The following is a 24,730-nucleotide window of genomic DNA, read 5'->3' as shown; positions in this document are numbered from 1 at the left end:
ACCACATCAACTGTCATATAATTCCTTATAATCTCACACTATAATAATGATGATAATACCACATCAACTGTCATATAATTCCTTATAATCTCACACTATAATAATGATGATAATACCACATCAACTGTCATATAATTCCTTATAATCCCACACTATAATAATGATGATAATACCACATCAACTGTCATATAATTCCTTATAATCTCACACTACAATAATGATGATAATACCACATCAACTGTCATATAATTCCTTATAATCTCACACTATAATAATGATGATAATACCACATCAACTGTCATATAATTCCTTATGATCTCACACTATAATAATGATGATAATACCACATCATCTGTCATATAATTCCTTATAATCTCACACTATAATAATGATGATAATACCACATCAACTGTCATATAATTCCTTATGATCTCACACTATAATAATGATGATAATACCACATCATCTGTCACATAATTCCTTATAATCTCACACTAAATAATAATGATGATAATACCACATCAATTGTCATATAATTCCTTATAATCTCACACTATAATAATGATGATAATACCACATCATCTGTCATATAATTCCTTATAATCTCACACTAAATAATAATGATGATAATACCACATCAACTGTCATATAATTCCTTATAATCTCACACTATAATAATGATGATAATACCACATCATCTGTCATATAATTCCTTATAATCTCACACTAAATAATAATGATGATAATACCACATCAACTGTCATATAATTCCTTATAATCTCACACTACATAATAATGATGATAATACCACATCAACTGTCATATAATTCCTTATAATCTCACACTATAATAATGATGATAATACCACATCATCTGTCATATAATTCCTTATAATCTCACACTACATAATAATGATGATAATACCACATCAACTGTCATATAATTCCTTATAATCTCACACTATAATAATGATGATAATATCACATCAACTGTCATATAATTCCTTATAATCTCACACTACATAATAATGATGATAATACCACATCATCTGTCATATAATTCCTTATAATCTCACACTATAATAATGATGATAATATCACATCAACTGTCATATAATTCCTTATAATCTCACACTATAATAATGATGATAATATCACATCAACTGTCATATAATTCCTTATAATCTCACACTACATAATAATGATGATAATACCACATCAACTGTCATATAATTCCTTATAATCTCACACTACATAATAATGATGATAATACCACATCAACTGTCATATAATTCCTTATAATCTCACACTACATAATAATGATGATAATACCACATCAACTGTCATATAATTCCTTATAATCTCACACTACATAATAATGATGATAATATCACATCACATGATGGTTCAGCAATTACTGGTGTGGTAGTAGGACGACTGTAATATGGTTGCTAAGGTAACAAACACAACAACAAACAACACATACCTGCCTCACCCACCGTTGCCTAGCAACCTCCTGCTATACACATAACTCTCTATATTTCTCTATTTCACTAAAACATTATAGAGATAGCAAAAAATGGTTCCGTAATAAAACACAAAGTCTGCTAGATACTTCAAATAGTTATCAGATAAGTTTATTGATTTTAGCAGCTGGGACCTGCTCAACTTGCTACAAGAACAGTTTAGCACATTAGATTTTTCAGTCCATATTTGAAAGTTTCTTTATCTTGTTTTATTCAATTTTTTCTTCAAGTTCAAAAATTCTAAGAACAAAATCAACCAAGAGATTCATGTTTTTAGTATGAGTTTAAATACATACAGGACAATGAAAGTCTTTTCTTGGTTGTGCACATCAGACATTTTTTGTGACATAAAAATTATCACAAATTCTATATCACAATATTTTTATTGATCATTAGAATAACTTCAAAAATACAACGGGGAAAATTCTTTCCAAACTATATATAATATTTTTTCAAAGTAAATCTTACGCTCAAAACTATCCATTAAAACTTGCCAATTTAAGTGACAATCAAGTGATTACTTTTGTGGTCCTGATGATGAAAAATCAATTCATTAATATAGGAGTAATGGTTGACATTTGGGATCCAAGTCTTTATTTGGCTTCACTGTAACATACTATGGACGGAAATATATTTTTCCATTAGTTACTCCTAGGTTGAAGTGCTCATAGAAACTTTGATTTTACCAGTTTTGTTTGGTCTCTTACACCACCATACTGTTCATATTTGGTCTCCCATACCACCATACTGTTCATATTTGGTCTCTCCCACCACCATACTGTTCATATTTGGTCTCCCATACCACCATACTGTTCATATTTGGTCTCTCCCACCACCATACTGTTCATATTTGGTCTCCCATACCACCATACTGTTCATATTTGGTCTCTCCCACCATCATACTGCTCATGTTTGGTCTCCATCGCCACCATTCTGTTCATATTTAGTCTCTCCCACCACCATATTGTTCATATTTGTTCTCCCACATCACCAGCTGTTCATATTTGGTTTCCCACACCACCATACTGTTCATATTTGGTCTTCATCACCACTATACTGTCCATATTTGGTCTCTCCCACCACCTTACTGTTCATATTTGGTCTCCTACATCACCATACTGTTCATATTTGGTTTCCCACACCACCATACTGTTCATATTTGGTCTCCCGTACCACCATACTGTTCATATTTGGTCTCTCCCACCAACATACTGTTCATATTTGGTCTCCATCACCACCATACTGTTCATATTTGGTCTCCATCACCACCATACTGTTCATATTTGGTCTCTCCCACCACCATACTGTTCATATTTAGTCTCCCACATCACCATACTGTTCATATTTGGTCTCTCCCACCACCATGATGTTCATATTTGGTCTCCCACATCACCATACTATTCATATTTGGTCTCCATCACCACCATACTGTTCATATTTGATCTCTCCCACCACCATACTGATCATATTTGGTCTTCCTCACCACCGTAATGTTCATATTTGGTCTCCATCACCACCATACTGTTCATATTCGGTCTCCATTACCACCATACTGTTTATATTTGGTCTCCCTTACCACCATACTGTTCATATTTGGTTTCTCCCACCACCATACTGTTAATATTTGGTCTCCCTCACCACCATTGTTCATATTTGGTCTCTCTTACACCACCATACTGTTCATATTGGGTCTCCCAAACCACCATACTGTTCATATTTGGTCTCTCCCACCACCATACTATTCATATTTGGTCTCCATCACCACCATACTGTTCATATTTGGTCTCGATAACCACCATACTGTTCATATTTGGTCTCCATCACCACCATACTATTCATATTTGGTCTCCCACACCACCATACTCTTCATATTTGGTCTCCCACACCACCATACTTTCATATTTGGTCTCCCATACCACCATACTGTTCATATTTGGTCTCTCCCACCACCATACTGTTCATATTTGGTCTCCCTCACCACCATACTGTTCATATTTGGTCTCCCACACCACCATACTGTTCATATTTAGTCTCCCACACCACCATACTGTTCAATTTGGTCTTCCACACCACCATAATGTTCATATTTGGTCCCTCCCACAACCATACTGTTCATATTTGGTCTCTCCCACCACCATACTATTCCTATTTGGTCTCTCCCACCACCATACTGTTCATTTTTGATCTCCCACACCACCATACTGTTCATTTTTGGTCTCCCACACCACCATACTGTTCATACCTGTCTGGCAAAAGATGTAGGAGATTCCTGCACTCAATATTCTCTCAGTCACAAGCTGAATGCCACAATATTTTCTCTGTCACAAGCTGAATGCCACAAAAACATTCTCTGTCAAAGCTGAATGCCACAACATTCTCCCAGTCAAAGCTGAATGCCACAACATTCTCTCAGTCTCAAGCTGAATGCCACAACAGTCTTAGGCACAAGCTGAATACCACAACAGTCTCTCAGTCACAAGCTAAATGCCACAACAGTCTCTGTCATGAGCTGAATGCCACAACAGTCTCAGTCACAAGCTGAATACCACAACAGTCTCTCAGTCACAAGCTAAATGCCACAACAGTCTCTGTCATGAGCTGAATGCCACAACAGTCTCTCAGTGTCCTCCATTCAGGCCTCTAATGCTCCATCTTTAGGTAGGCATAAGTATCTTCCATTCAGGCCTTTAATGCTCCATCTTTAGGTAGGAATAAGTGTCCTCCATTCAGGCCTCTAATGCTCCATATTTAGGTAGGCATATGTGTCCTCCATTCAAGCCTATAATGCTCCATCTCTAGGCAGGAATAAGTGTCCTCCACTCAAGCCTCTAATGCTCCATCTTTAGGTAGGAATAAGTGTCCTCCATTCAGGCCTCTAATGCTCCATCTTTAGGTAGGCATAAGAGTCGTCCATTCAAGCCTCTAATGCTCCATTTTTAGGTAGGCTTAATTGTCCTCCATTCAGGCCTCTTAAAGTTCCATCTTTGAGCAGGTATAACTGTCCTCTATTCAAGTCTCTAATGAACTATAACTTGCTAGCAATGTAAATCTTCTTGTAAAGCTATAGTAAGTAATAAATATACTGTGAATTCTAGTCTTTATAATATCTTTTTTTTTCAAAACCTTTTTGTATTCTTTCAGGTACTGGAAAAATAAGGAAAATGCAAATAGCATTAAAAAATGGCTAAATTTAGATTCTTTCAAAGCCTCAAAAAGGTATTTTGTGGTTATCAATCAATATACAAAACCTGTTAATCAATCATACACATTTCGTATACAACAGTATTAATCATTTAGAGGCAGGAGTCTGAGAAACATTTCCAAAGAATTTTCTTGCTCATGATTTATATCAAGGGTGGAATTGGTATCCCTAAACTAATGAAATACAGTAAATCTGCAGACTAAAATCAGATGGATGAAAAATTTATTTACAGCCTATCTTTGAAAAATCCAATTTTTTTTGCATGAATACTGTTTGTGAAATCATTCAAATTGTGTAAAACATTAAAAGTATGATAATGAGTTCTTTCATAGGATATTTCATTTTAGGAATCCAATCATATTGCATACTTCCTGCTACATGCATGAAAAACATTTGGCTGGTATGAATGTTACAAATTTAAATGGTAAGTGGTACATAAGTTATGCATCTAGCTATCATCTGTATAAATGATTAATACTGTATATGATATTATTTCATAAAGTTCTGGCAAGACAAAGCCCTTGCCAAAATTATACTCTCAAACATAATGCCTTCCAGTATCAGGTGAGACTGACTTGGCTTCTCATTGAATCTAGGGGTCTAAGAAGGTTTGCTCCACAAAAAGGGCTAAACAAGACATGTTCATTAATATGTGCAAGTATATAATAATCAATAAAATATAACATCTAGAAATTATATCATCAAACACGTAGTATGATACTGCATCTAATATTTCCAATGTATTTGTTGAATGTAACAGCAGACCTCTTCCCATCTCAAATTATGGAGGCACATGCTCCCTGGCATGCCATCTTTGATCCACATGACAATTATTTCAAGTAAATCAAAAATATTTACTACTGATAAATGGTATGAGACAGTGCTTTCATTTGATACTGAAATTCTTTTTTTTCATAAAGAGTATTGATAACAGAAAACACAACTTCCTGAGTCTGTCACATGTTAACTACTGTAATCATATGTTTTATGAATACTGAACATATCTAAATAAGTAAACTTTCCAGCAACCTTTTAATGAAAAATGGGGAATAATGTACGTTTTGAAGAATAAAATCATTTGTCTACTAAGGACAAAACTTTACAGGCATTTAAGACTTTTTCTGTCAAATGCTATTATGACTGTCTTCAAAAGAGATATGGCTTTCTTATTCCTCAAAACCTGTAATTCTTACCAATGGATGAATCCCTCTCAGCACTGAACAGAGTCTGAGTCCCACAAAAGTTGGAGGATCCATACGAATTACCTCTGTCAGCCACCATAAATATAAGGTCAGCTGATGCTCATTCACCAAGGATTGATGACCATTCAGTGACCTGCCCATATAATATGCCCTGACAGCCTAGCCCACAAAGAATGTCCACTCTATCAAATTTCTCAGCAGTTCACTGAAAACTCATGTCTGCCTTCAACCTGTCACAGTCTGGATTTGGGAGACATTTTTCAAAGAGAAAAGAAGGAAAGGAAGGAAAGGGAGACTAAAATGATGCACATAAAACTCTACCTTCGGTAAAGAAAATATTTTTTATTATTCGAAATATAAATTTCTCTCCTCTGTACCCTGTCTGATGAACATTACAAATTCATTATGGAATACCAGGTCAGAAACATTCCTACCCTAATCAAATTGGTGAGGAAGCCTTTGTTTGACTCATGTAGTTCACCCTCATAAACCTATATAGACCAATAAGAGTTTGACATAACCAAACCACCTACTTCCAAATGTCCATTACATATGTGTTGGTGTTTTTTTTTTTTTTTTTTTGCTTTGTCGCTGTCTCCCGCGTTTGCGAGGTAGCGCAAGGAAACAGACGAAAGAAATGGCCCAACCCACCCCCATACACATGTATATACATACGTCCACACACGCAAATATACATACCTACACAGCTTTCCATGGTTTACCCCAGACGCTTCACATGCCCTGATTCAATCCACTGACAGCACGTCAACCCCGGTATACCACATCGCTCCAACTCACTCTATTCCTTGCCCTCCTTTCACCCTCCTGCATGTTCAGGCCCCGATCACACAAAATCTTTTTCACTCCATCTTTCCACCTCCAATTTGGTCTCCCTCTTCTCCTCGTTCCCTCCACCTCCGACACATATATCCACTTGGTCAATCTTTCCTCACTCATTCTCTCCATGTGACCAAACCATTTCAAAACACCCTCCTCTGCTCTCTCAACCACGCTCTTTTTATTTCCACACATCTCTCTTACCCTTACGTTACTTACTCGATCAAACCACCTCACACCACACATTATCCTCAAACATCTCATTTCCAGCACATCCATCCTCCTGCACACAACTCTATCCATAGTCCATGCCTCGCAACCATACAACATTGTTGGAACCACTATTCCTTCAAACATACCCACTTTTGCTCTCCGAGATAATGTTCTCGACTTCCACACATTCTTCAAGGCTCCCAGAATTTTTGCCCCCTCCCCCACCCTATGATCCACTTCCGCTTCCATGGTGTTAATAGAGATATATTTGCTTATATATATGTTTGAAGGAATAGTGGTTCCAACAATGTTATATAGTTGTGAGGCGTGGGCTATAGATAGAGTTGTGTGGAGGAGGGTGGATGTGCTGGAAATGAGAAGTTTGAGGACAATATGTGGTGAGGTGGTTTGATCGAGTAAGTAAGGAAAGGGTAAGGGAGAAGTGTGGTAATAAAAAGAGTGTGGTTGAGAGAGCAGAAGAGGGTGTTTTGAAATGGTTTGGTCACATAGAGAGAATGAGTGAGGAAAGATTGACAAAGAGGATATATGTGTCAGAGGTGGAGGGAACGAGGAGAAGTGGGAGACCAAATTGGAGGTGGAAAGACGGAGTGAAAAAGATTTTGAGTGATCGGGGCATGAGCATGCAGGAGGGTGAAAGGCGTGCAAGGAATAGAGTGAATTGGAATGATGTGGTATACTGGGTCGACAAGCTGTCAATGGACTGAACCAGTGTATGTGAAGCATCTGGAGTAAACCATGAAAAGTTTTGTGGGGTCTGGATGTGAGAAGGGAGCTGTGGTTTTAGTGCATTATACATGACAGCTAGAGACTGAGTGTGAACGAATGTGGCCTTTGTTGTCTTTTCCTACAGATACCTTGCATACATGCAGGGGGAGGGGGTTGTCATTTCATGTGTGGCGGGGTGGCGATGGGAATGAATAAGAGCAGACAATATGAATTATGTACATGTATATATATGTATATGTCTGTGTGTGTATATATATGTATATGTTGAGATGTATAGGTATGCATATGTGCATGTGTGGACGTGTATGTTTATACATGTATATGTGGGAGGGTTGGGCCATTCTTTCGTCTGTTTCCTTGTGCTACCTCCCTAATGCGGGAGACAGCGACAAAGTATAATAATAAAATAATAAATATATATATATATATATTCATGTAAACGAATGTGGTCATTGTTGTCTTCTCCTAGCGCTACCTCACACGCATGTGGAAGGAAGGGGTTGTCATTTCATGTGTAGCGGAGTGGCGATGGGAATGAATAATGGAAGCAAGTATGAATTATGTACATGTCTATATATGTATATATCTGTGTAGGAAGAGAGGAAAGTGATTGGTTCTCAGTGAATGTACGTTTGTGGCAGGGGTGTGTGATGTCTCCATGTTTGTTTAATTTGTTTATGGATGGGGTTGTTAGGGAGGTGAATGCAAGAGTTTTGGAAAGAAGGGCAAGTATGCAGTCTGTTGGGGATGAGAGAGCTTGGGAAGTGAGTCAGTTGTTGTTCGCTGATGATACAGTGCTGGTGGCTGATTCATGTGAGAAACTGCAGAAGCTGGTGACTGAGTTTGGTAAAGTGTGTGAAAGAAGAAAGTTAAGAGTAAATGTGAATAAGAGCAAGGTTATTAGGTACAGTAGGGTTGAGGGTCAAGTCAATTGGGAGGTAAGTTTGAATGGAGAAAAACTGGAGGAAGTAAAGTGTTTTAGATATCTGGGAGTGGATCTGGCAGCGGATGGAACCATGGAAGCGGAAGTGAATCATAGGGTGGGGGAGGGGGCGAAAATCCTGGGAGCCTTGAAAAATGTGTGGAAGTCGAGAACGTTATCTCTGAAAGCAAAAATGGCTATGTTTGAAGGAATAGTGGTTCCAACAATGTCGTATGGTTGCGAGGCGTGGGCTATGGATAGAGTTGTGCGCAGGAGGGTGGGTGTGCTGGAAATGAGATGTTTGAGGACAATATGTGGTGTGAGGTGGTTTGATCGAGTAAGTAATGTAAGGGTAAGAGAGATGCGTGGAAATAAGAAGAGCGTGGTTGAGAGAGCAGAAGAGGGTGTTTTGAAATGGTTTGGCCACATGGAGAGAATGAGAGGATAGATTGACCAAGAGGATATATGTGTTGGAGGTGGAGGGAACAAGGAGAAGTGGGAGACCAAATTGGAGGTGGAAAGATGGAGTTAAAAAGATTTTGAGTGATCGGGGCCTGAACATGCAGGGGGGTGAAAGGCGGGCAAGGAATAGAGTGAATTGGATCGATGTGGTATACCGGGGTCGACGTGCTGTCAATGGATTGAATCAGGGCATGTGAAGCGTCTGGGGTAAACCATGGAACGTTCTGTGGGGCCTATTCACATTTACTCTCAACTTTCCTCTTTCACACACTTTACCAAACTCAGTCACCAGCTTCTGCAGTTTCTCACATGAATCAGCCACCAGTACTGTATCATCAGTGAACAGCAACTGACTCACTTCCCAAGGTCTCTCATCCACAACAGACTGCATACTTGCCCCTCTTTCCAAAGCTCTTGCATTCACCCCCCTAACAACCCCATCCATAAACAAATTAAACAACCATGGAGACATCACACACCCCTGCCGCAAACCTACATTCACTGAGAACCAATCACTTTCCTCTCTTCCTACACGTACACATGCCTTACATCCTCAATAAAAACTTTTCACTGCTTCTAACAACTTGCCTCCCACACCATATATTCTTAATACCTTCCACAGAGCATCTCTATCAACTCTATCATATGCCTTCTCCAGATCCATAAATGCTACATACAAATCCATTTGCTTTTCTATATATATATATATATATATATATATATATATATATATATATATATATATATTTTTTTTTTAGCTTTGTCGCTGTCTCCCGCGTTTGCGAGGTAGCGCAAGGAAACAGACGAAAGAAATGGCCCAACCCACCCCCATACACATGTATATACATACGTCCACACACGCAAATATACATACCTACACAGCTTTCCATGGGTTACCCCAGACGCTTCACATGCCTTGATTCAATCCACTGACAGCACGTCAACCCCGGTATACCACATCGCTCCAATTCACTCTATTCCTTGCCCTCCTTTCACCCTCCTGCATGTTCAGGCCCCGATCACACAAAATCTTTTTCACTCCAACTTTCCACCTCCAATTTGGTCTCCCTCTTCTCCTCGTTCCCTTCACCTCTGACACATATATTCTCTTGGTCAATCTTTCCTCACTCATTCTCTCCATGTGCCCGAACCATATCAAAACACCCTCTTCTGCTCTCTCAACCACGCTCTTTTTATTTCCACACATCTCTCTTACCCTTACGTTACTTACTCGATCAAACCACCTCACACCCCACATTGTCCTCAAACATCTCATTTCCAGCACATCCATCCTCCTGCGCACAACTCTATCCATAGCCCACGCCTCGCAACCATACAACATTGTTGGAACTGCTATTCCTTCAAACATACCCATTTTTGCTTTCCGAGATAATGTTCTCGACTTCCACACATTCTTCAAGGCTCCCAGAATTTTCGCCCCCTCCCACCACCCTATGATTCCACTTCCACTTCCATGGTTCCATCTGCTGCCAGATCCACTCCCAGATATCTAAAACACTTCACTTCCTCCAGTTTTTTTCCATTCAAACTCACCTCCCAATTGACTTGACCCTCAACCCTACTGTACCTAATAACCTTGCTCTTATTCACATTTACTCTTAACTTTCTTCTTTCACACACTTTACCAAACTCAGTCACCAGCTTCTGCAGCTTCTCACATGAATCAGCCACCAGTGCTGTATCATCAGTGAACAACAACTGACTCACTTCCCAAGCTCTCTCATCCCCAACAGACTTCATACTTGCCCCTCTTTCCAAAACTCTTGCATTCACCTCCCTAACAACCCCATCCATAAACAAATTAAACAACCATGGAGACATCACACACCCCTGCCGCAAACCTACATTCACTGAGAACCAATCACTTTCCTCTCTTCCTACACGTACACATGCCTCACATCCTCAATAAAAACTTTTCACTGCTTCTAACAACTTGCCTCCCACACCATATATTCTTAATACCTTCCACAGAGCATCTCTATCAACTCTATCATATGCCTTCTCCAGATCCATAAATGCTACATACAAATCCATTTGCTTTTCTAAGTATTTCTCACATACATTCTTCAAAGCAAACACCTGATCCACACATCCTCTACCACTTCTGAAACCACACTGCTCTTCCCCAATCTGATGCTCTGTACATGCCTTCACCCTCTCAATCAATATCCTCCCATATAATTTACCAGGAATACTCAACAAACTTATACCTCTGTAATTTGAGCACTCACTCTTATCCCCTTTGCCTTTGTACAATGGCACTATGCACGCATTCCGCCAATCCTCAGGCACCTCACCATGAGTCATACATACATCAAATAACCTTACCAACCAGTCAACAATACAGTCACCCCCTTTTTTAATAAATTCCACTGCAATACCATCCAAACCTGCTGCCTTGCCAGCTTTCATCTTCCGCAAAGCTTTTACTACCTCTTCTCTGTTTACCAAATCATTTTCCCTAACCCTCTCACTTTGCACACCACCTCGACCAAAACACCCTATATCTGCCACTCTGTCATCAAACACATTCAACAAACCTTCAAAATACTCACTCCATCTCCTTCTCACATCACCACTACTTGTTATCACCTCCCCATTTGCGCCCTTCACTGAAGTTCCCATTTGCTCCCTTGTCTTACGCACTTTATTTACCTCCTTCCAGAACATCTTTTTATTCTCCCTAAAATTTAATGATACTCTCTCACCCCAACTCTCATTTGCCCTTTTTTTCACCTCTTGCACCTTTCTCTTGACCTCCTGTCTCTTTCTTTTATACATCTCCCACTCAATTTCATTTTTTCCCTGCAAAAATCGTCCAAATGCCTCTCTCTTCTCTTTCACTAATACTCTTACTTCTTATTATCTTACTTCTTCATCCCACCACTCACTACCCTTTCTCATCAACCCACCTCCCACTCTTCTCATGCCACAAGCATCTTTTGCGCAATCCATCACTGATTCCCTAAATACATCCCATTCCTCCCCCACTCCCCTTACTTCTATTGTTCTCACCTTTTTCCATTCTGTACTCAGTCTCTCCTGGTACTTCCTCACACAAGTCTCCTTCCCAAGCTCACTTACTCTCACCACCCTCTTCACCCCAACATTCACTCTTCTTTTCTGAAAACCCATACAAATCTTCACCTTAGCCTCCACAAGATAATGATCAGACATCCCTCCAGTTGCACCTCTCAGCACATTAACATCCAAAAGTCTCTCTTTCGCGCGCCTGTCAATTAACACGTAATCCAATAACGCTCTCTGGCCATCTCTCCTACTTACATAAGTATACTTATGTATATCTCGCTTTTTAAACCAGGTATTCCCAATTATCAGTCCTTTTTCAGCACATAAATCTACAAGCTCTTCACCATTTCCATTTACAACACTGAACACCCCATGTATACCAATTATTCCCTCAACTGCCACATTACTCACCTTTGCATTCAAATCACCCATCACTATAACCCGGTCTCGTGCATCAAAACCACTAACACATTCATTCAGCTGCTCCCAAAACACTTGCCTCTCATGATCTTTCTTCTCATGCCCAGGTGCATATGCACCAATAATCACCCATCTCTCTCCATCAACTTTCAGTTTTACCCATATTAATCGAGAATTTACTTTCTTACATTCTATCACATACTCCCACAACTCCTGTTTCAGGAGTATTGCTACTCCTTCCATTGCTCTTGTCTTCTCACTAACCCCTGACTTTACTCCCAAGACATTTCCAAACCACTCTTCCCCTTTACCCTTGAGCTTCGTTTCACTCAGAGCCAAAACATCCAGGTTCCTTTCCTCAAACATACAACCTATCTCTCCTTTTTTCACATCTTGGTTACATCCACACACATTTAGGCACCCCAATCTGAGCCTTCGAGGAGGATGAGCACTCCCCGCGTGACTCCTTCTTCTGTTTCCCATTTTAGAAGTAAGATTGTTAGTGAAAGAGAAGAGAGGCATTTGGACGATTTTTGCAAGGAAATAGTGCAAATGCCTCTGAGATGTATAAAAGAAAAAGGCAGGAGGTCAAGAGAAAGGTGCAAGAGGTGAAAAAGAGGGCAAATGAGAGTTGGGGTGAGAGCTTCGTTAAGTTTTAGGGAAAATAAAAAGGAGTTTTGGAAGGAAGTAAAATAAAGTGCATAAGACAAAAGAACAAATGGGAATATCGGTGAAGGGAGCTAATGGGGAGGCAATAACAAGTAGTGGAGAAGTGAGAAGGAGATGAAGTGAGTATTTTGAAAGTTTGTTGAATGTGTTTGATAACAGAGTGGCAGACATAGTGTGTTTTGGTCGAGGTGGTGTGCGAAGTGAAAGGGTCAGGGAGAAAAGTTTGGTAAACAGAGAAGAGGTAGTGAAAGCTTTGCGGAAGATGAAAGCCAGTCAGGCGGCGGATTTGGATGGTATTGCAGTGGAATTTATTATAAAAGGGCGTGATTGTGTTGTAGACCAGTTGGTAAGGATATTCAATGTATGTATGGTTCAGGGTAAAGTGCCTGAGGATTGGCAGAATGCATGGATAGTGCCACTGTACAAAGGCAAACTACAGAGGTATAAGTTTGTTAAAGTATTCCTGAGGAATCATATGGGAGGGTATTGATTGAGAGGGTGAAGGCATGTACAGAGCATCAGATTGGGGAAGAGCAGTGTGGTTTCAGAAGTTGTAGAGAATGTGTGGATTAGGTGTTTGCTTTGAAGAATGCATGTGAGAAATACTTAGAAAAACGAATGGAGAAGGCATATGATAGAGCAGATAGAGATGCTCTGTGGAAGTCATTAAAAGTATATGGTGTGGGAGGTAAGTTGCTAGAAGCGGTGAAAAGTTTTTATCGGGGATGTAAGGCATGTGTACGCATAGGAAGAGAGGAAAGTGACTGGTTCCCAGTGAACGTCTGTTTGCGGCAGGGGTGCATGATGTCTCCATGGTTGTTTAATTTGTTTGTGGATGGGGTTATTAGGGAGGTAAATGCAAGAGTTTTGAAGAGGGGGCAAGTATGCAGTCTGTTGTCGATGAGAGGGCTTGGGAAGTGAGTACTCACAGGTGTGTGGATGTGTTGGAAATGAGATGTTTGAGGACAATATGTGGTGTGAGATGGTTTGATCAAGTAAGTAGTGAAAGGGTAAGAGAGTTGTGTGGTAATAAAAAGAGTGTGGTTGAGAGAGCAGAAGAGGGTGTTTTGAAATGGTTTGGTCACAAAGAGAGAATGAGTGAGGAAAGAATGAGAAAAGGGATATATGTGTCAGAAGTAGAGGGAACGAGAAGTGGGAGACCTAATTGGAGGTGTAAGGATGGAGTGAAAAAGATTTTGAGGGATCAGGGCCTAAACATACAGGAGGGTGAAAGGCGTGCAAGGAATAGAGTGAATTGGAACTATGTATACCGGAGTTGACGTGCTGTCAATGGATTGACCCAGGGCATGTGAAGCGTCTGGGGTAAATCATGAAAAGTTTTGTGGGGCCTGGATGTGGAAAGGGAGCTGTGGCTTCGGTGCATTACACATGACAGCTAGAGACTGAATGTGAACGAATGTGGCCTTTGTTGTCCTTTCCTAACACTACCTCATGCATGCACGGGGGGAGGGGGTGGGGTGCCATTTCATGTGTGGCAGGGTGGCAATGGGAATGGATGAAGGCAGCAAGTATAAATATGTACATGTGCATATATGCATATGTCTGTGTATGTATATGTATGTATACGTTGAAATGTATAGGTATGTATATGTGCATGTGTGAGCGTGTATGTATATATACATGTGTATGTGGGTGGGTTGGGCCATTCTTTTGTCTGTTTCCTTGCGCTACCTCACTAACGCGGGAGACAATGACAAAGTATAATAACAATAATTATGATACATATATATTCTATTATCATACTTAGTCACTGTCTCCTGCGTTAGTGAGGTAGTGCAAGGAAATAGGTGAAAGAATGGTCCAGCCCACCAACATACACATGCATATACATAAATGCTTACACATACACATATACATACCTATACATTTCAATGCATACATACATATGCATACACAGACATATACATATAGACTTAAGCAACATAAACATAATATAAGAAAAGGACAAGAATCAAATGCTTTGTTTAATCATGTTAAAAATCATGACCACTATATTGACTGGAGTAATGCTAATTCAGTCATTAATTGCAACTCCTTTATCACAAGAAATATCACTGAATCTTCATTTATTGAATACACAAAGAATTAAAACATCAATATAAGTGAAGGTCTATACAAACTGGATAGCTTTGCCATAGGCAAAGTTTGTAAACAGTTCCCTTTCCTGTCTACATACTAAAAATCTTATGACAGGCATGATGCCAGACCTGAATGCCACCAACCAAAACACCACCATCTGGTAACGCTTGTTTATCAATGGTGTCTTAGCTCCATCCCTTCCTTGTGTATCAAATGACTGTTCTACCTCTTCTATCTCATTCTTGTAACTCCCCTGATGATGTGATCATTACATGAAAGTGCACTTGGGAACTTATCATGTTTCATTTTCTTCGTCATTATATTCATATATATACACATGTGCATGTTCATACTTATTTGCCTTTATCCATTCCCAATGCCAGCCCCCCAAACACACACACACACATGCATACATACACGCACACACACACACACACACACAACACACACACACACAGGGAACAGCATCAACACCCCCAATGAGAGCGAGGTAGTGCTAGGAAACATACAAAGAAAGGCCACATCCTCTCACATCCAATCTTCAGCTGTCATGTGTGATGCACCGAAACCACAGCTCCTTAACCACATCCAGGCCCCATAGACCTTTCCATGGTATAATCTAACTGTCTCACATACCTGGTTCAGTCCATTGACTGCATGTCAACTCTTTATATCTTTTCTTACTTTCCAAACTCCATAATTCATGGTAGTACAACCATTACAAAACCCATTGGTGCCAATTTGGAGTTGCAGCACTGGTTGAGAGGGATTGGATGGATCCTGGGATCTACTTGACTGCCATAATGCCACTGGTATCCATCCCACTTCTATAGCTACAGTTCCTAGACCTGGCTCTTTTTCTGTTCATTTCTGCAACTTTGATGATCTTAATTCTAACCTTCCTTCCACTGAACACCATCTGATTATTTCCTCCCTTGATCTTCTACTTTAATCTGAAATCCAACTGTACAGGGCTGCTTCTCCTCTGTACTATCAAATCTCCAACTATAATCTGTAACACTGTGTCTGCTCCAAGGGTGGAGTTTGTATCTATTTTAGCACAAAAGCTCCTGATGCTTGCCTCATGAATCTTGAGACTCATAACTTTAATGACATCTGGCTCAAAATCTCTCTACCTTCAATTTCTTTACTTTTGTGTTTTGTTTATTCCCTAAACTTCTCCTGCTATGTAAAACTCTTCAATTATCTTACTTATTATTATAAAAATCTCTCATCTCATTTACATGATGAGATCCTATATGCACCAGTTTTCAATGTTCACTACAAGGACTGGTTAGGCTTGAATTTACATGATCCTGGTGGAGCCAAGGCCTTTTCTTTTTCTTTCTTTAACAATCTAGAACAATTAATTAACCCCCTATCCAAGTTCTCAACCATCACAAACTTTTAACACACTTGATCTCTTTCTTTGTGTCTGAACCCTCCCACTATGAAAACACCATTTCTGCCACCTTTGGGTCCTCTGACAACGATCTTACTTCTTCTAATTCTATTTAGGCACATCCATTCTCTATTTCCCCCTCAAAATGCCAGCATTGGCACTATGAAAGAGCTATGTGGTTATCCCTATGCAGCTTCTTCACCAACTTTTCCTGAGATGGGTACTGCTGCTTTGTCATGCTGAATGCATAGCAGAGGTCATCTTGGATGGGATGGAGGCCTACATCCCATTTCTAAATCTTTTTCTTCCTCAGCTGTGGTTTGAGTGCTCTAACTCTGATGTCTGTTGCATCAGGATGATGCGTACTAGATTACAAAACTTTTCCCATCCCTAGAAACCCACTCTGCTTTTATTTCCACTTGGAATCATTGCAAAGCTGTTCAGTGAAAAGCCAATTGCACTTTCATAATAAGAGAGTGTGCTGACTTGACTTCTACCAACAAACCTTTTTGGCTCTTAACCAAAAGCATCTACATCAGCTTCTGTAATTTGACCTTTCCTCCTCTTTTCCAACCTGGTAAGTCTATTGCTAACTCTCCAAATGATAAAGCTGCTCTTTTTGTTTTCCTCTAACTCAAGTTTAAATTATTCAGATTCAAATTCTTCACCCCCACCTCTTCCCTCTGCCATCTCATATATTCTCCTTCTGCAAGGTCTCCCAGATAACGTCCCAGATCCAGGTAGGCAATTTGAATGGCTTAAATGGCATATTTACTCAGGTTCAAAGGAAACGTTTCTGAGCTAGCACCAATCCTTACTCCTCTATTGTGTCATAGTCTGAAAACTCAGACTTTTCCTCCTGCTTGGAAGCACAAATTGGTGCACTCCATCCCTATTTCAGAAAGGACCCCTTGAACTATCATCCAGTTGCTCTCTCTTCTGCTGTCTCCAAAGTCTTTAAAACTCACTTTCTCAAATATTTAGAATCCCGATCCCTTCTTTCAGATCACTAAAAAGAATTTTGCAGTGCTAGGTCTACTGGTGATCTTCTCTTCTAGGTGACCCACCACTGATCCTTCTCTCTCAAGAATTTTGGTGATACTTTTATCATAACCCTGTACCTCTCCAAAGCATTTGGCAGGGTTTGGCATAAGTCTGCCCTTTAAACTCCCTTTCTTCAGTTTCCATGCTTCTCTCTGTTCTCAAATGCATAGTTTCCTCTTGTACAGCTCCATCACAGTAGTTATAGATGGAGTGACTTCCTCTTCTTACCTCTTTTAATTCTAACCCTGCTCACTCTTATGAAGCTGATTCCACTTAACATACTTCAACCCTCTTTTCCTCCCCCCATCCCTTTAATACTCATTCTCTTTCTTGTACTGATCATATTTCCGCTCTCAATTCTGACCTGTGTAAGCTTGTGAAATTTAATGGTGCAAAAATGCTATTTCTCCCTATATCTTTTTCTAAGAATGGCCATAACCATTTCCTCCACCGTCTTGGAAATCTGATATAGCAAACACCACAAAATCTGCTTCCCAAGAGCTGGAGATGTTGTATAGGTGCCATAATCATTATTCTCATGAGCAGCTGTTTCACATCTAAAGGGCTTTTATTTCCCTGAATAGTGCTCACACAACTAGGAGGGTTTGCCCTCCACCTCTCTGTTAACTAGAATGGAATCAAAAGCCCTCCATCCCAGTAACTCACCTGGCATCGCCTCTCTTCAACTTCCCTTTCCATATGCCACAATACTGCTGTGCTCCCTCCATTCTATTTTTATCTTATTTATTTCATATTCATTTTGCTTTGTCGCTGTCTCCTGCATTAGCGAGGTAGCGCAAGGAAACAGACAAAAGAATGGCCCAACCCACCCACATGCATAGGTATATACATACACATCCACACACACAAATATACATAACTATACATCTCAACGTATACATATATATACACACACAGACATATATATACATACACATGTACATAATTCATACCATCTGCCTTTATTCATTCCCATCACCACCCTGCCACACATGAAGTAACAACTGCCTCCCCCCTCATGTGCGCGAGGTAGTGCTAGGAAAAGACAACAAAGGCCACATTCGTTCACACTCAGTCTCTAGCTGTCATGTAATATTGCACCGAAACCACAGCTCCCTTTCCACACCCAGGCCCCACAGAACTTTCCATAGTTTACCCCAGACGCTTCACATGCCCTGGTTCAATCCACTGACAGCACATCGACCCCGGTATACCACATCGTTCCAATTCACTCTATTCCTTGCACGCCTTTCACCCTCCTGCATGTTCAGGCCCCGATCACTCAAAATCTTTTTCACTTCATCTTTCCACCTCCAATTTGGTCTCCCATTTCTCCTCGTTCCCTCCACCTCTGACACATATATCCTCATGGTCAATCTTTCCTCACTCATTCTCTCCATGTGACCAAACCATTTCAAAAACACCCTCTTCTGCTCTCTCAACCACACTCTTTTTATTACCACACATCTCTCTTACCCTATTATTACTTACTCAATCAAACCACCTCACACCACACATTGTCCTCAAACATCTCATTTCCAGCACATCCACCCTCCTCTGCACAACTCTATCTATAGCCCATGCCTCACAACCATATAACATTGTTGGAACCACTATTCCTTCAAACATACCCATTTTTGCTCGCAACCATATAACACTGTTGGAACCACTATTGCTTCAAACATACCATTTTTGCTCGCAACCATATAACATTGTTGGAACCACTATTCCTTCAAACATACCCATTTTTGCTTTCCGAGATAATGTTCTCGACTTCCACACATTCTTCAACGCTCCCAGAACTTTCGACCCTCTCCCACCCTATGATTCACTTCCACTTCCATGGTTCCATCCGCTGCCAAATCCACTCCCAGATATCTAAAACACTTCACTTCCTCCAGTTTTTCTCCACTCAAATTTACCTCCCAATTGACCTGTCCCTCAAGCCTACTGTACCTAATAACCTTGCTCTTACTCACATTTACTCTCAGCTTTCTTCTTTCACACACTTTACCAAACTCAGTCACCAGCTTCTGCAGTTTCTCACATGAATCAGCCACCAGCGCTGTATCATCAGCGAACAACTGACTCATTTCCCAAGTTCTCTCATCCCTCTATCTTATAGATAAAATTTTGGCCACTGTTCTCATGAAATGTCTGTATTTGTCCTCACCCCAAGGTTTGCACCCATGGCATGCATCTGGCTACTTCTTCCCACAACTTATGCATGGAGACTGGCTACTCCAGGAATGGCTGTAATGATACCACCTACTTTCTCTGAACAGCTAAGCTATGGAATTCTCTTCCTTCTTTGTCTTTCCCTCTCCATATAACCTATCATCCTTTAAGGCAGGTTTACAAACACCTAGCCCTGAATAATTTTTTTTCTCTTAAACATTTTCTTTCACTCGAGATGGTCTTGACTGAGGCATATTATTTGTCAGTACCATCAGTCACTACAAAAAAAAAATCTGAGAACTTGTAACCAATGAAGCCCAAGCAAAAGTTTACAGATGAACAACCACAAGAGTTATCACAAAGACTTCCTCTAGAAAATGCCCTTCAACTTGGTATCATCCAGTGTATCGTGTATTGTGGTACTCAGGTTGATGCAATGGAGCCTTGCGATAAAGGGTCTTGCTCTCACTTTCCTCATGATGACACAGGGTTATGAACTGCTGCTAATGAGATCTACCAGCTGGAATCACCAGTACCAGCAAAGAAACAATAGTCTGTTGAAGTAGTAATCTGGTGGACCAACCCTTTGAAAATCAAACCTCTAAACAGGCTGATCTAGTGTCAAACAGTTTATGACAAAACTGAAAAAAAGACGAATCACAAAAATATACATAAGCATTCTCGAGGATGTAAATCCCTATACAAGAGAACAATGAATAAAAAAAAAGAAAAAACAATATATAATCACTGCTATTTTGTGAGACAACACAAATAATGCCTACAACTCTAGAATTCCTAAATTAAAACATAAATTACTATTCCAGTCTTGCAACCATAAAAACTGAGAAAGGATACTGATCTCATGTAGTGAAGAGCAAGAACTTAGCTGAGACAATGAAAATGTTACATCAAAGGTAACAGACTGCTATAGGAGTAAGTGAGACTGGGGTGGGTCAAAGGATATATTTCAACATCATATGAGCTGTGACTTCATGGTATCTGGGCAGGTCACTGAATGGTCATTAAATCTCAGCAAAAATGCATCAGCTGAACCCATGTGCCTTTCACTTAAAGATGGGGAATCATAATGGATTCCTACAGTTTTGTGGGAGGTTAAGTGGATTTTGACACCCAACAAGAATAAGTTCTTTGAGATGCTTGAAGGGTTTAGTCTGTGGGTGAGAGGGTTAGGTTTTGTAGGATAAAAAAACATTTCTCTACACAAAGTACAGGTCTAAGAACATCTATGATGGTCATAGGGCTCTGTCATGGGGGAGGAATTCAGCACCATTTATATCTTCTTCCCTTAGTCTTTGTTCACATTTTAAAAACTGCAATCAATTATCTAATTGTGACTGCTCTCCAAATGAGTTACATAAGCATCCATGCAAAGAAATTGTTCATCACAAATTGGGCACACAACTTCTACCTGGGCCAGACTAAAGGAATCATCAACAACATGGCCAGATAAGCTATTAACTCCTGGGTCTAGTTCCATGATTGTTGTGAATTCTGCTGGACATATTTCACCAGAAACATTTCTCTACACAAAGTACAGGTCTAAGAACATCTATGATGGTCATAGGGCTCTGTCATGGGGGAGGAATTCAGCACCATTTATATCTTCTTCCCTTAGTCTTTGTTCACATTTTAAAAACTGCAATCAATGATCTAATTGTGACTGCTCTCTAAATGAGTTACATAAGCATCCATGCAAAGAAATTGTTCATCACAAATTGGGCACACAACTTCTATCTGGGCCAGACTAAAGGAATCATCAACAACATGTCCAGATAAGCTATTAACTCCTGGGTCTAGTTCCATGATTGTTGTGAATTCTGCTGGACATATTTCACCAGAAATTGACTTTATACATTCAGTATGATCTGAAACAGGGATGGCATTACTGCTGTGGCCCCTGCTTACTTCAGTGACTAAGTCTGATGTCTCTGGAACAGCTGAGTCACTGTGTAAAACTTGTGTCTCATGCTTATTGGGTAAAGCTACCAATGTCATTTGATCATTTGTTCTCAGTTGTTGCTGATCTTGGGCAGGAAGAATATTAGCACCCTCCCCTGTCAAACAGACATTTGTGCTTCCTGTAGAAATTAAGCTATTGTTTATCATTCTTGAATCATCCTCTATTTGGCTGCTTACCCCTTCAAGAGACCGCACATTGAGGGTCAATGATACCAAGCGCTCAATGGATTCTTTATCCTTTTGTGATTCAACAGAATGATCTGAAAAAGTATGTTGATTGCAGACTCCAATATATGAATTATCACCAATCTTAGACAGCAGCAATGAATCATCAATACTGTCACATGTGGGTACAGCACATTTACCATTATTAGATAAAATAACAAATAGGTTTTGCTTTTCGGAGGACAAAAAGTATTCCTCACTTTTATTGTCCTTATTTGATGGCATATCAAATAATTGTAATACATCATTTTGGGCTAAATCTTTCTTCAAAACACTCATTTTACTGTCTTTAGAGTGAACATTAGTTTGATGAACTGAACTGGAAGGAACACGGTTATTCATCAAACGTATATCTCTATTTTCAGAAATGGATTCCATTACTGTACTTTTAGAAAGAGCTTTGTGAGCCACTGGCAACTCTTGTGGCAATCCAGTAGCACTACCAGATCCTGTAGATACTACACAGATAACATCTAATAATGGTGAATTACATGCACAAGGTGAAACACTGTCTTTACTTGCTGCACGACTTACTCCTTCAGTTGTTATAAGTGGAAGAGATTTGGTATTACAATCCAACATTTGGGAAGGAGTCAGCTCACACGATTTCTTTTCTGTGAAAACAATGTCAATTTCACTTTTAGATTTCAACAAAGATGAACTTTTCTTAATTACTTTCCTTTTATCTTTCACTTTCTCATGCACGTCACTTATTTCTACTGCCACATTATCAAAACTGTAACTCTTCTTTTGATTAATACCATGAGCTTCATTTGTTATGGAAGTTAAGTGATGCTTCTTCTTATGAGCATAGTATGTGTTCCTGTAGGCACTTGCATACCCACAGACTTCACACTGAAATGGTTTCTCACCTGTTGGAAATTCAGAAGTGGAAATTAACTTTACATCAATGTGGAGAAAAAATCTATATCATTTTAAACAGCTATATTTGAGCCTGGAAAAGAAATTTTACATCAATGTGGAGAAAAAAATCTATATAATTTTACACACAGCACTACTTGAGCCTGGAAAAGAATTGTGTGTGAAAAAATACTAGGAGAGATTGGGTGTAAAAATGGCAAAAGGTGAGAGTAAACGAAGCATGGGAAGTGGGTGAGGAATGGAAGGTATTTAGGAAAACAGTGCTGGCATATGCATGAGAGGTATGTGGCATGCAGAGGGTAGAAGGTAGACAGGAGAATATGGGAAGTGAGTGGTGGAAGAAAAAAATTGAGGTATATGGGCAGTACTTACAGGTAAGAAATGCAAATAATGACTGGGAGATGTACAAAAGAAAGCATCAGGAGGTCAAGTGGAAGGTGCAGGGAGATGAAAAAGATGGGAAACAAGAGTTGGGGTGAATGATTATAATCAGTAAACTTAAGGGAGAATAAGATTTTTGGAAGGAAACCTCCTTAGAGCTACAAAAACAAGAGAACAAATGGGAACATCAGTGAAACGGGCAAAAGGGAAAGTGGTAACAGGCAGAATGAGGTGAGAAGATGGAAAAAGTATTTTGGATTATTACTGAATGTTGATAATAGGATCCAAAGAGGTATGTGAAGTGAGAAAGTCATGGAAAAAGGTTTGGTATAGAGAAAAGAGGAGGTGGAAACCTTACATAATATGAAATATGGTGCTGGAGTGAATTGTACTGCAACTGGATTTCCTAAGAAAAGGGTGAATGTGTCATTGACAGGTTAGTAGGGATTTTTCAATGAATTTATGGATCATGGCAAGGTGTCTGTGGACTGGCAGAATGCTCACATAGTGGTACTGTATAAAGCCACAGAAAATAAAGGTGAGTGTTCAAACTGTTGAGTGTACCTCATAGGAACAAAGGTGAGTATTTGAACTGTGGAGTGTACGTAATGGGGAAAAAAGGTGTGTTTGAACTGCTGAGTGTACCTCATAAGTTGGATGGGAGTGTGATGATTGAAAGGCTGAAGGCAAGTACAGAATATCAGAGAGGGGAGGAACAAAGTTGTTTTATTAAGTGGTAGAGGATGTGTACATAAGGTGTTTGCTTTGAAGAATGTATGAGAAATACTTATAGAGAAAAAGAAGGATTTGTATACGGCATTTTGGATATGAAGAAGGTATATGATAGAGTTGAGAGAGGTCTTGCATTAGGTTGTACAAATATATGATGTCAGAAGAAAGCTACTTGAAGTAGTGAGAAGTTTTACCAACAGTGTTAATCATGGGTATGAGCTGGATGAGTGGAGAGTGGTTCCAAGTAATGTCTGGGCTGCATCAGGGATGTGTAATATCACCATGGCTGTTTAATATGTTTATGGATAGGATGGTATGGGAGGCAAATACAAAGGTCATGGAGAGAGGGATGAGTAAGCAGACTGTTGGGGGTGAGGGAGCCTGGGCAGTGAGTTAGGTACTGCTTGCTGATGACTCAGCACTGGTGGCATATTCAAGTCACAAAGTGCAGAAGTTGTTAACTGAGTTTGGAAGAATGTCTGAAAGAAGTTGAGAGTAAATGAGAATAAAGGCAAAGTTATTAGGTTTTGCAAGGCATAGGAACAGGTTGCTTGGG

At 39.7% G+C, this 24,730-nt stretch overlaps 1 protein-coding gene across 2 annotated transcripts in view; it reads right to left on the bottom strand.

Moving 5' to 3' along the window:
• Positions 1-1,224: 1,224 nt before the first annotated feature.
• LOC139765296 (uncharacterized) overlaps positions 1,225-24,730 on the bottom strand; it is a 120,915-nt gene continuing 97,409 nt past the window's right edge. For both annotated transcript variants that reach the window (XM_071692681.1, XM_071692680.1), the window contains exon 10: positions 1,225-23,051. In XM_071692681.1, the coding sequence (XP_071548782.1) occupies positions 21,646-23,051 (1,406 nt within the window). In that variant the 3' untranslated portion in view covers positions 1,225-21,645. The remainder of the gene's footprint in view (positions 23,052-24,730) is intronic.

Source organism: Panulirus ornatus, chromosome 53 (assembly GCF_036320965.1).
Source record: "Panulirus ornatus isolate Po-2019 chromosome 53, ASM3632096v1, whole genome shotgun sequence".
NCBI classification, from domain to species: domain Eukaryota; kingdom Metazoa; phylum Arthropoda; class Malacostraca; order Decapoda; family Palinuridae; genus Panulirus; species Panulirus ornatus.
This window is presented reverse-complemented; position numbering and strand designations above follow the sequence as displayed.